The 12,725-nt window shown below is 54.8% G+C and overlaps 2 protein-coding genes across 2 annotated transcripts in view; one reads left to right on the top strand and one right to left on the bottom strand.

The window, feature by feature from the left end:
• Positions 1–4,536, top strand: part of PINK1 (PTEN induced kinase 1) — an 18,074-nt gene extending 13,538 nt beyond the window's left edge. Inside the window, exons 4-8 of the mRNA XM_072828017.1 lie at positions 29–211; positions 674–837; positions 1,777–1,904; positions 2,235–2,471; positions 3,271–4,536. Of these exons, the coding sequence (XP_072684118.1) occupies positions 29–211; positions 674–837; positions 1,777–1,904; positions 2,235–2,471; positions 3,271–3,528 (970 nt within the window). The 3' untranslated portion in view covers positions 3,529–4,536. The remainder of the gene's footprint in view (positions 1–28; positions 212–673; positions 838–1,776; positions 1,905–2,234; positions 2,472–3,270) is intronic.
• On the bottom strand, positions 4,442–12,725 carry DDOST (dolichyl-diphosphooligosaccharide--protein glycosyltransferase non-catalytic subunit). Its single transcript, XM_072828019.1, has 11 exons — positions 11,984–12,725; positions 11,659–11,769; positions 8,927–9,013; positions 7,917–8,020; positions 7,718–7,812; positions 7,325–7,418; positions 6,785–6,933; positions 6,229–6,376; positions 5,558–5,678; positions 5,348–5,454; positions 4,442–5,258 (listed from the first exon to the last, which is right to left on the bottom strand). The coding sequence occupies exons 1-11, from the start codon at positions 12,135–12,137 to the stop codon at positions 5,109–5,111; spliced, it is 1,320 nt and encodes a 439-aa protein (XP_072684120.1). The 5' UTR covers positions 12,138–12,725; the 3' UTR covers positions 4,442–5,108.

The raw sequence follows: 12,725 nt of genomic DNA, 5'->3' as shown, positions 1-12,725 counted from the left end.
ATACATTCGTCCCATTTGGCTAAACTAGAAAATCCAAGGGTGGTCCCAAGCAGCTGGCCCCTCACCCCAACATCATCCGGGTCTTTCGTGCCTTCACCTCTTCTGTACCACTGCTGCCAGGAGCCCTGGTTGACTACCCTGATGTGCTGCCCCCACGTCTTCACCCCGAAGGCCTGGGCCACGGGCGGACGCTCTTCCTCGTTATGAAGAAGTAAGTAGGACTGGTCCTGCCTCTGCACCTGGAGCCCCAGGGTGGCAGGGGAGGGGGACCCTCACCTGTGCTGAGGGCATACTGCCCCACAGAAGAGGGTCCCTTTGGGGTGACTTTTCATGAAAACGGAGTTCTCGCTAGTGTTTTTAGTACACTTGACTCTTGCCCCCTCTCTGTGGCTTGCCTTACCAATTGTGTAAAAACACTTCTCCTTCCTCACCCTCTGCACCTACTGGCATTGCTGTCACCAGCATGGTGAAGAAGGGGTTACCTATACCATTACTTCCATCATGTGGGGCCCCAGCTCTTCCTAACTTCAGGGTAATGGGTGGTAACAGAAAGGCTACTTGGGGAAAAAGAGAAAAAAACTCCAGAAGAGAAAGGGCCATCATCCTATAGCAATAAAGCTGCTGGGGACCACTGATGTGCGACAGCCAGAGGCCCTGTCACCCTCTCCACCAGCTACCCCTGTACGCTGCGCCAGTACCTCCGCGAGAACACCCCAAGTCCCCGCCTCGCCACCGTGATGATCTTACAGCTGCTGGAGGCAGTGGATCATCTGGTTCAACAGGGCGTCGCGCACAGAGACTTAAAATCTGACAACATTCTCGTGGAGTTGGATGCAGGTGGGTCCCGGCCACACCCTGCCAGCTCTCCTGGGGTACCAGACTTCAGGTCTGCAGGCGTCTAGGACCCTTCCAGTCCTTTCGGGTTTTGTGTTCTATTAGAAGTTGTGTTTTAATTTAGCTCTGTACGTCAGAGATGAGCTCTCACCCCTTCAAAATAGAGGCTTTCGTTCTCTTCATGGGGCTTATAGGGTGATGATTAATAGTCCCCTGTGTTGCCCACTTTCAGAATAAAAACCTCGGTGGTGGAAGTTTTCTCAAAGGAAAGAAGAATTAGCTCAGTAGAAAAAGAATTTTTAAACAGTGAGAGCTGCCCGAATGTAAGCCTAGCTGCCCCTGGAAACGATGAGCGCCCGTTTCCCACACAGGAAGCAGTGACGTAGAGGCTGGATGGCCACTTAACCCACAATACCGTGAAGGAGTCGTAGATCTCATAAATTTTGAAGTAGAAAATTTAAAGTAATGTGCCACTAAATTGCTAAAGGAACTAGCTTTTTAAAGGAAGTCTGTGTGAATCCTTTTACAATCCTAACATACCTGTTTCTTGGGTTTGGATTTGGGGTTTCAAGTTGAGATCAAAGGTCCTTGGGGCAGAAGTACTCTTAGGGCCAAGGGCCATCCACTGAGTAGACCGTGAGCAGCCCCTTCAGGGTTGGGATAGCTCCTATTACCTGATCAGTTACAAGGAGCCAAACTTCATCCAGTTCTTTGCTTGAGGGCTTTGATTTTCCGGAGGCATCTCCGTGCTCCTGTAGCTGCCTTGCCTTTCCCAGCGCGCTCTGGTGAGCGGGCACCCAGCCAGGCTTGCTGGCCTGCAGTCCTGGGCTGGCACTGAGGCCCCTTACCCCTCACCCATGTCCTGGTGGCTGCAGGAGGGCTTAGGAAGGCCTCTGGAATCCTAAGGAATCCATCACTCCCCTCTGCCTGTCCCCTCCCCAGATGGCTGCCCCTGGCTGGTGATCGCAGACTTTGGCTGCTGCCTGGCTGACGAGCGCACCGGCCTGCAGCTGCCTTTCACCAGCTGGTATGTGGATCGGGGCGGAAACGGCTGCCTGATGGCTCCAGAGGTGAGTCCTGCGGAGCGTGTCCTGTGCCATCAGCAGACTTCTCCATCTTGTTTCAGCTGAGAGGACGAGACTCGCTCCATCTTTTCTGACCTTATTTTGGCACAAGTCCCTTGTCCGTGTGTGTTCATCTGGCCCTCCCTAATGTTCCCAGGTGATGCGTGTCTTGTGGGTGCAAAGTAGGCGGCCTACGCAGATTCTGGGTCTGAGCCACAACTCACTCAAATTCTAGGCTCCTTAGGACGGGGTTCAGGTTAGCCCAGGTGCCGTCGAGGCAGATGAATGCGTTAGAAATGCCAGCAGTGTGAAGCTCACCTGTTGCTTTCCAAACAGGTGTCTACTGCCTGCCCAGGCCCCAGGGCAGTGATCGACTACAGTAAGGCTGATGCCTGGGCCGTGGGTACGCTTGCCTATGAAATCTTCGGGCTCCCCAATCCCTTTTATGGCCAGGGCAGGGCCCACCTTGAAAGCCGCAGTTACCAGGAGGCTCAGCTGCCCGCGATGCCCGAGTCAGTCCCTCTGGATGCAAGACAGCTGGTGAGGTCACTGCTCCAGCGAGAGGCCAGCAAGGTGAGGCTGTCCTGGGTTTTACAGGGACTGTGGAAGTTTATGTTCCAGAGTAAAGACCCAGTTTGGGCAAGACGAGAGTGACACACAAGCAACTCTGTCTTACAAAGAAAAGGCCAAGTACAGGGGAAGAAACCTTAGTGTAACTGGGAGTAGAGGAGCTAGCACCGAATTAGCATTCCAGCAGTGCAACTCTTCTTGGCTCTAGTGGTTTAAGTTACTTAGAGGGAAGAAGATGCACTTTTAAGAAATGTTTAATGGAGTTGTAGCTTAGAGGAACAGCTGGCATGTAATGAGAGATGAAGACCTTTCCCAAAAACAGATGTGGACATTTCGAAGTTGACATAAAGGAATAGAAAGGCTAAGGTATTTGAAGATGTAATTGGGAGTGGCGGGCCCAGGTCAGGTGGTAAGCCTAGTGGGAGAGCACAAAGGCAGGCGGGGTTCAAACTACTCAACCACTTCCCTCCCCCTGGGGGCATGCTGTCAGCACCACAGCCGGTGAGAGGCGGCCCCTCGAGAGCCTGCTGGTAACCCAGGCAGTTTGTGGGCCTTCCACAGTGGGGAGGCTGATGGCCCGGAGCACGTGTGTGTCCCTGGAAAAGCTGGGGCATGGGTAGAGCGCAGCCAGCAGGTGTCAGGAAGTGAACGGAATTGCAGGAAGGAGAGACAAAGGGGTGAACAAGAATTTGGTTGGGGCCACAGAAGGGAAGACCCTAAAATGAGGATTCATTAACAGATCGGGTTGTGGGCCGAATGCTTTGCTGTCGAGGTTCTAAGCTTGTTTTCCTGCCTGTTGCAGAGACCATCTGCCCGAGTAGCTGCTAATGTGCTTCATTTAAGCCTCTGGGGTGAACATACTCTCGCCCTGAAGAATCTAAAACTAGACAAGATGATTGGCTGGCTCCTCCAGCAGTCAGCTGCCACTCTGCTGGCTGACCGGCTCACGGAGAAGAGCTGCGTGGAAACCAAGATGAAGATGTTATTTCTAGCCAACCTGGAGTACGAAGCGCTGTGCCAGGCAGCCCTGCTCCTCTACTCCTGGAGAGCAGCCCCGTGAGGGCTCCGCTGTAGCTGGTGCATTTTACTAAAAGAACTTAGCAACATCTGTGTGGTGCTGGTCTGTGAGTGCTGCAGGCGGGGCGGGGCTCCCAGGCGCCAGGGTGGGCGGCAGGGGAACACTGCAGGAGGCCTCTGGTTTGGCAAATGGAAGGGACGGCTGGCAGCCAGGTTCACAGTCTGTAGCTAACTCCCCTTAGCTGTGCGACTTTAGGTCCATCGTCTAACTGCGTGAGGTTCTCTCACCTGTGATGTGAGAAGCTGGACTAGGGCAGAGCTAGAGCTGCTGGCAGAGAGGGCCCGACGGTAAATACTCCAGTCCGGCTAATCCACTGTGGTAGCACAGAAGCAGTCGGAAATTCGTAAATATATGGAAATTTCAATTTCATGTGTCAGTAAATATTAATTTTTTTCAGTTATTTAAAAACATGAAAACCCCTTTTAGCTTGCAGGCCATACAAAAAACAGGCAGTGGGCCAGACTGCCCCTAAGACAGTTTGCTAACAAAATGTGCTGAGATCGGAGTACAGATCCACAGGAGTGAGTTCTCTGCAGGTGAGAAGAGGGTCAGGGGTTAAGGGCAGGCCCCAAAGCCCCCCCTTCTCACAGACCTCTGCAAAGTCCATAGCCAAGCGGGTCTGTTAGAGGGGGGGCTCCAGGCAAGGCAGGGGCTGGCAGGGCGGGACTCTGGAAACGGAATTCCGGCTTGTTTGAAAGTGGCAGCCAGGGCCTCGGTCTGCATGTTTTCTGAGCTAAGCAGACATTTGCCCAGGTCAGTATATTCAGGTATCAGAAAGAAGAGACAGCCAGCGAGGCCTGGAAAGCTCTAGAATGTCTCTGAGGAAGCACTCCCAGAGCTCCTCCAGCTACTGAATCGGGTTGAGCAGAGCTAGAGCAATGATGAAATGATGAAGTGGAAATTAACAGTGTGTTTTACTTGCTGATTTGCCTTGATTAGCATTTCTTACAGGAATTGTGAAGAATTAAATACACATTTGCAACTGCAGAACACGTATTTGCTTTGAATTGAATATGTGGCTTTACGAGTGATTCTTACACCATAATAAAGACAAAATTCTGTGAGTAGAGATCAACAATGGGGAAGGGATTTCACATATGCTCTTACACATGCGTCTTAGGAATCCCAACTGTTGCCTAAAGCAAGGTGTACTTTTCATCTCTATAATCCTATTATAAAGTCAAGCCCCGGATTTCCCCCACGTCCTCTCCCCTGAAGCTCTAGGATTTCACACTTTGGTCAGCAACACTGAGAGGCCACTTACTGTGGTGAACAGCACCCCCGCCACAGGAAAGCACATGGGCCAGATGGAGTTGGAGGGCAATGTTTATCTTAGAAATGAGAGTGACCACATATGAAAAATACCACTTAGCATTAGGTGGAAAAACTCACAGAAAATTCATCCCCACCCCCCTCCCTCGGTACTCAGTGCCGCATCTCCCCTGAGGTAAGGCTGTGCCACGGTCCCACAGCTTTAACAACAGAACAAAGCCCGCTGTGAGGAAGACGCAGGCCCGCAGAACTCCCAAGTGCCTGTCGTCAGGAGCCCTGGCTCTGCCCCTTCAGTCAGATTTCTCCTTCTCCTTCATGTGTAAGAAGACTGTGCTGAAGATGAAGAGCCCCAGCATCATGGAGAAGGCGCTGGCGTAGTAGGGGTAGGCCGAGGGGATGAAGCGCTCGTACTGCGTGTGCTGGAGCGGCCTCACGGACACCTGCCACAGGACAGAGGTGATGGGCTCCGGCCACTCAGCAGCGCAGGAGGGCCACTCTGACCAAAAAGGGGACTGTGACTTGTGCTCACCTGAGTGGAAGAGTGTAAGTGCGTGTAGCCTAGCCGGTTGTAATCCACTTTAAACTGGAACACCCCATACACATCAGGCAACTTGAACTGGACGCTGTATTTGCCACCTGGGGGAAGATCCGAGACCATAACCAGGAGGGGTTTCCTGCCTCACTGGAGCCACAGTGGGACTGTCACCCTGCAGCTCTCCCGTGCAAGAACACTACTTGCCTTTTTTCTTCAAGAAGGTCCTCACAAAAGGATCGATGCGGACAAATTCCAGCTGAATGTCATCACCATCAAAGGGGACCCATCTTCCATTTGAGAGCTGCTCAATCACAATGCTGTACTCCTGAGACAACAGGCCGGTTTGGGGGTGGGGGTGTGGGACCAGCCTCAGAGCTGCTCTGAATCACTCGTGACCCTGGCAGGAACTCCAGGGTGAGCCCCCGCCCTGGGACAGGAACTCCCAGTCACGGCTCATCACAGGACCATCAAGGTCCATACCCAGACCACACTCCACTGGCGAGTGGGCCCTCTGGGCCTCCCTGCTACCACCTTCACTGCCAGCTTGCCCCCCACCCCACTCCCCCACTTCTCCCGCCTATGCTTTTCCTCCTGCCTACTCCAATGTTTCTGTGACTCCCACCCCCAGCAGTGTGACCAGCAAAGCCCTCCTACTTCGGCACTTCCAAAGCAAACCACACCCCTTACAAAGGTCTCCTTAGACATTAGCTTATGTGCCAGGCTCTCTGCACCCGTGCTGACTTACTTTCTTAGGGATAGAGATAAATTTATCGTTCCGTATTGAGGCTGCTAAGCCCATCAGAGAGACGTTCAGTAAATCCTTCAAGCTGAAGCAACTTGGCCAAAACGCCAGGGGGTTCTTAAGATGCTCTTACCACGAGGTCAGTGACGGTGTAGGCATTGGGTGGGGCTGTCTCACCCACCCGATGGTGGGACACAGGCCCTACACGGAGGACACCTTCCTCCTTGAACACCCAGCGGGAGAGGGCCACAGCTAGTTCATAGTTGCCTGTTTGGGAATACCTGCAGGAAGGGAGAACGAGAGCCTAGAGCACCGGAACCAACTTCTTTCCACTGGTGCCTGATTGGCAAGACTAGTTCATTATCTGTAGAGTTAAACTGCACAAAACTATAGTTTCTGCCTGGGGCGTTACATATCAAGGTATCCTGCTTAACGAGAACACAGAGAAGCTGTGAGGTGGTGTGGCTTTGGGGTTCACCTGCACAACAAATACGATTATCGAAATACCTCCACATAAGCCATCACTGCTTTGAAAAGTTCAGAGTGCCAACACCAACGACACAGCAATAAGGTCAAGTCTTTAGATAATTTAAAGTATTTGAAGACAGCTAGCCTTGGACAGTTCCAGCTAAACAGGCTCCTCCCTCCCCAGCACCAGACCGCACGGCCCAGAGCCCACCCGCACCAACCTCTGGGAGCCGGGCGCCGCCTTCTGCACTGCAGAGTTGAAGAAGGCGTCACTAAAGAAGTCCAGGGAGCCACTGAAGACGACCCGGGCATTGTTCCTGGCCTGCAGCCCAGCAATGAGCAGGGTGTTCTTCCCCACGGCGTGGGGGTACTGTGAGCAATGGGGCACAGTCATCCAGGAGAGCCGGGGCAAGAGGACGGCGGCTAGACCACAACCACCCGGGCCCTACCACCTCTGCCCCTCCCCACTCCCACCGGCCTTTCCCTGCCCAGCCTCTGCGAAAGGCACGCTCCTGCTTGCCTCACGTTACACTGGGGGTGGGGGAGAGAGGGGGTACAAGAGGGGGAGAGAATCCCAAGCAAGCTCCATGCCCAACACAGGGCTCCATCTCGCAACCCTGGGATCGTGACCTGAGCCAAAACCAAGAGTTGGACACCTAACTGACTGAGCCACCCAGGCGCCCCACTTCTCATTTTCAAATAAAGTGCTGTACCACCAGGCCCACGACCTGGAGGCCTCAGTGCTGCCACAGGCCCCTCACCTGGGTGATAGGCTTGTCCGGGAAGAAGGAGTAAGAGGTAGAAGAGCCCGTCAGGATGTCCAATACCAAAGGGTTGTCCGGATCAGCTACCATCCTGGGAAGGAAAAGCAAACACCCAACACTGATGCCAAGGACTGAGCCCAGGGGCCAGGGGTCCCCAAGGGCCATTTCTTCACCAGGATGAGTCCCGCTTTACTCAGCAGCCGAACCCTGCTGCACCAGTAGCTCCTCTCTCACTGCACCCATGATTCTGACTCAGTGTGTCCACTAACCTTGCCCACATCCTCTAGGGAAAGGAATGTCCCCAAATCACCGCGTTTGCGTTAGTCTCCCAACAAAAGAGAGTGATCCTGTCCCTCCCAGGTTTCTAGCACCCTGTGCCTGCTCACTCACCCAACACCTCGAAAGAGGATGGGGTTCAGCGATGACCTCCCAACGATGGTTGGGGCCTTCAGCAAGTTCTCGGGGTCGGCCACGATGAGCGTATGCTGCAGCAGCAGGGCAAAAAATGGAGGTCAGGAAAAGATGCCCACATGCGGAGGGCTCCCTGCTTCCCTCCTCCCTCAGCCTGGAAGGGACGGGGCCTGGTTACCTGGCCGAGGTCAGAGACGTCATAGTTGTGATGGTCAATGACAGCTGTCTTCTCCTCGTCGAACTCAATCCCACACTCGCTGCCCAGCTCTCGAAGAGGGTCACCTGCACAGACCCAAGAAATGCCTGGCTCAGCCCTGGCAGGTGCACCCTGGGCCCAGCAATGTCACTGGTATCCTGGTCTCGTGCTCTCCCAGTCACCCCAAGCCCTGCAGCTCCCCCGTGCGCTCAGCCCCAGCCGGACCTCTGACCACCGCACGGTATTCTGAGCAGGGGGGTCAGCATCTCAGTAACAAACCACCGCCTGCCTTTCTCCGCCCACGAGCCACAGAAACTCCCAATGAGGCAAAATAATTACCTCAAACAGATTTAACATGGACGAGCCTGGCCTCATAGGACTTCTCTTCTCGTCGTCACCCCAGTAAGAAGCCCACCCAGAACGGTTTTAAACATCTGTCAGTGCTGGAGCACTTGAGCAGCTCAGTGGGTTCAGCAACTGCCTTTAGCTCAGGTCCTGGTCTCAGGGCTCCCTGCTCAGTGGGGAGTCTGCTTCTCCCTTTCCCTCCCCCTTCCCACTCTTGTGCTCTCAAATAAATAAAACCTTTTTTAAAAAAATAAACTAAACACCTGTCAATGCTAAGAAAAACAAAACAAGCCTGGCGAGGCAAGGACACCTGTTGAAGCTGGCTGATATGTGTGCAGGCTTCAGGACACTGCTCTCTCCCTACTTCCAGGGACAAAAATAATCAAAATGCTCTGGGGTCTGCCCAAGTAGCCCCTACTTTTTGTAATGGAAAAGACAAAACTGGGAAAAAAAACAGGATCCTAAGTGCTGACCAGGCCCCACGTCAACCTGGTTCTGATCACAGGAAAGCACAGGAGGGACAGAACGGCTCTGTAGGTCCCGCACCCCCTGCCCAGGCGTCCAGTAGGCACCAATCCGGCAGCTTCCGTTTATAAAACCTGCCAAGCTTACTGGAGAAATGGTGGAAAGTACCAGGTCAGACTTACCAATGTCTGAGCTGGCAGCTACCAGGACACTGCCTCCACCATCGATGAAGGTACTGATGGTCTCCACATTGATGTTGCCTCCGAAATCTGAAAGGCGCGACAGACGCGGTGAGCCACACTGCTCCTCTGGCACATGGGCCAGGAGTGGGGGGGGGGGGGGAGGCCACAGAGCAGCCACAGAGCCCTCGGAGGCCCAAAACGAGATGGCCGTTTACCGTATATGCCCGTTTTCCCAAACTGAAGATCCAACAGTAATGCCTTGAGTTCATAAACTTTTAACTTTCAGAGGGATAAACGACATAGTCAACACCTACCAGTTAGAGTTGTCAAGTTGGTCACGCAAATTTTAAGTCACATAGAAGATCTATGTTCAGAAATGCTGCTGCCTTTTCCCACCCCATTTCATGGCACACCTTGACTCCAACTCATCACCTGCACCTTTCACAGCAGGACCTCTGTCGTCGCTGGAGCCACTCATGCTAAGTTTTCCAGAACCCATCAATTTCACTTCTAACAGAGATCGAGCACTTCTGAATCTGAGGACGATGCGGCCACTTGACACTAGTACTCATTTGCCAACACAAATAATTTTTCCCCTATTAATCCTATAATTTAGATCCATAAGAGCCAGAACAGAACCACCCTGAAGACTGCTTTTATTAAAGTAATCAAAAATAAATAAATAAATAAAATAAAGTAATCGCCAAAAAAGCTCATTAACTTCCAATATTTGTACTAACGAGACAGTATCTTTCTTTGGTCAGTAGATCCGGTCAGGGGGCTGCCATGAGCATCCAGAACCAGATCAAGCGTCTTCCCCAAAGTGCACCATGATGTTTAACACAAAGCAATGCAACAAGGGGTGCTCAGGAACTCAGTCATTACAGGAACATTATTTCCTGCGGGCAGGGGACCGGGGTGGGCAGCGAGAGGGAGAGGGAGCTACATACTAAGGCTGGTCAGGGAAGACCTGGGGCAAGTAGCATCTGAGGTGTGAGAGTAGTCCAGGCACCATGGCGGGGGCTGGGGCGGCAATCCAGAACGACAGGTGAAGGACAGGTGCAAGGTTCCCGAGGCGGGTGAGCCTGTCCCAGCAAGGAGCCCAGTGTGGCTCAGGTGCAGTATGAAGGGGTAAATGCAAATGAGGCCGTGCTGAAGGAGGGAGGGCAGCTCACAAGCTTTACAGGCCCCAGAGAGGGTGGCCATCAGGAAAAGCCACTGGAGGCTTTTGAACAGGACACCAACATGACCTGATTTATATTTTTAAAGGACGATTCTGGCAGCTGGGTGGAGAATCCGGTATGGGGTGGACGCAGAGCAGTGGGTTAGGAGGCCACTGTGATAATCCAGGCAGTGAAGAGCAAAAAGACGGAGAGGGAGGAAGGGGAGAGGGAGGTGGGCCTGTGCTCCTACTCTAAAGGCAAACTCAGCAGGGCCTGTGACAGACCGGATAGGGAGTGTGAGAGAGACAGACGTGCTAAGGACAACCCCAAAATTTCCAGCCCCAGCGACAGCAAGGGTGGAACTGCCATGTACTGAAACCAGATATATGTCCATTGTACATCCATGAGGCAGCTGGAAATAAGTCCGTAATATGCCTTTTTAAAGATGCGACTAAAAAAAAAATGAATTGTCTAGGACTCTGGCCTCTCTGTAGGAGGGTGGATAGACGGCTTTCTGAATGTAGTAGAAGAGGTAAAGTCCCCAGGTACAAGGTGTCCTGTCTGTGCCTGAAGGTAAGTTGCTTTTTCCTGAAAATTACCCTTCAGGAAGGAAGGCCATTCTCATAGTCGTATCTTTATTATTTTTTTTTTTAAAGATTTACTTATTCAGAGTGAGAGCGAGAGAGAGGCAGAGACACAGGCAGGGGGAGAAGCAGGCTCCATGCAGGGAGCCCGATGTGGGACTCGATCCTGAGTCTCCAGGATCAAACCCTGGGCTGAAGGCGGCGCTAAACCGCTGAGCCACCCGGGCTGCCCAAGATGTTATGATTTTTAAAAAGAGGGTCAATTTAAAGAATTCAGTAATTATTGACAGGCGATATGGAACGCCACAAAGCTCAGGAGGAGGTATGCAAACAACCAAGATCTGAGAAACACTGTTTAGGTTATCAGACATTCCCAGAGCAAGACCCCGGCTCCGCCTTCTGCCAACCCGCCTCACCCACAGCTTGCCTCCTTTTCGGTGACACTGCCATCCACCTGAGCACAACTCGTAAGCTCTGTGTCACAGGAATACTGAAGTACCAGCTGGATAATCCAGCGGGGACATTCATGCTCTTCAACGGCCAGCCCTCTACTAGGCCCTGGATACACCCGTCCAGCCTCCGACGGGGGCCTGGCCTAGATGATGGCTAATGTTCTTTCTTGATTATGAGGCTGTAAATCCACCTGAATTCCTGCGCTCCACCATCACAATGCCCCCTGCAGACAGACTATGGGAACAGCTTGCCATTTTTTCCCACCCACACAGGCCAAAACAAGCAGGGGGTCTCCATCTTTCCCATCAGGCCCCTTCCCTCTCAGGGTAGCAGGGCCTGCGGCTCCACGTCTGCGCAACACCTGCCCCCACGTCCCTCAGCTGCGTCTTTCAGAAAGGAGGCGCCCCCATTTCCCTCTTCCCCAGGGTGGGCACCCAGGCCACCACCCAGAGGTCGCACAAGGCCCAGAAGAGCGCCACCAATCCATCCTGGGCCCTGAATCCCAGTTCTGGGAGCGACGCGCAGGCCTCACCTTCCACCGAGGGGGAGAAGATGATGAGGTTGTCGTAGAGGAACTCCCCGTACTTGATGAGGGACAGGCTGGGGTCGTCTGCGGTCTTGAACGTCAGCTCGAAGGCCCTGTCTGGACGAGCGGAAGGCAGGCGGCTGAGGCCGACGGGCCGCCAGGGGAAAGCACCGCCGCGGAGACGCGGCCGCCGCCCCCGCCCGCCCAGGAGCGGCCAGCGCTGCAGCCCCTTCGCGGAGCAGCAGCGGGAGCGGCGGCGGTCGCGGCCCTGGACCGCGGGGGCCTGTCCCACCCGCCTCTCCGCCGCCGCCCCCTCGGGCCCCGCGCTCACCCTTCAGGCTGCGGAAGAAGAGCGAGTGCGTCTCCCGCAGGTTGAGGTTGTCCAGCAGCACCAAGGTGCGAGGGCCGCTGGCGCACACCGGGCCAAGCAAGGGCAGCAGCAGCCACAGCAGCGACCACGCGCGGGCCGCGGCGCCGGCCTCCATCTTCCTCCTCCGGCCAAGAACCCCCGCCCCCGGGCACCGGAAGTGCCCCCCACGCCGCCCAATCGCAGCTCGCGGTCTCGGAGTAACACCCAGAAGGGATCCGGGCACGCCGCGCCCGCGAGTCCGGAGCCGCCGCCGGGACGGAGGAGAGCGGGGTGCACCACCGGAAGTGCCCCGGTTAGAGGCGGAGCCTCTGAACCCTATTGGCGAAAGGGCCGAGAGGTCCCGCCTCCCCGAAGGAAAAGGCTCAATCCTAGAAAGACAGCTCTGCAGCCGCAGCCAATCGAGGAGGCCCAGCGCCCGTAGGCTCCGCCCAGGCCGGACTCCCGCCGGGGCCCAGCATCCCGCCTCTTCCTCGGACCGGCGGGTCCCTGACCGGACCTGGAGGGGCGGCGGGGGGGCACCTCCTCCGAGCTGCCCGCCGGGGTCCTCGCAGGTGCTGGGCAGAGTCGGCCCTGGGGACCGGCCCCCCCGTCCAGGGAGGCAGGGGCCCGGGGCCTAGAGACCGGCCTGCCCCGCGCAGCCCCGTGGACGGGCGGGCGCGCTGCGTTTCCCACGCCCCCGCCGCTGGCCCCGCCGCTGGCCCCG

This window comes from Canis lupus, chromosome 5 (genome assembly GCF_048164855.1).
Source record: "Canis lupus baileyi chromosome 5, mCanLup2.hap1, whole genome shotgun sequence".
Lineage (NCBI taxonomy): Eukaryota > Metazoa > Chordata > Mammalia > Carnivora > Canidae > Canis > Canis lupus.
The sequence above is the reverse complement of the archived record's forward strand: the minus strand, read 5'-3'. Positions and strand labels throughout refer to the sequence as shown.

Excerpts from the sequence above, each read along its gene's own strand:
- DDOST (XM_072828019.1), bottom strand. The coding sequence starts at position 12,137 with ATGGAGGCCGGCGCCGCGGCCCGCGCGTGGTCGCTGCTGTGGCTGCTG. Across the intron at positions 9,014-11,658 it reads CTTCTCCCCCTCGGTGGAAG|ATTTCGGAGGCAACATCAAT; the intron begins GTGAGGCCTGCG and ends CGCGCCTTTCAG. Across the intron at positions 5,679-6,228 it reads ACACCGTCACTGACCTCGTG|GAGTACAGCATTGTGATTGA; the intron begins GTAAGAGCATCT and ends CTGTTGTCTCAG.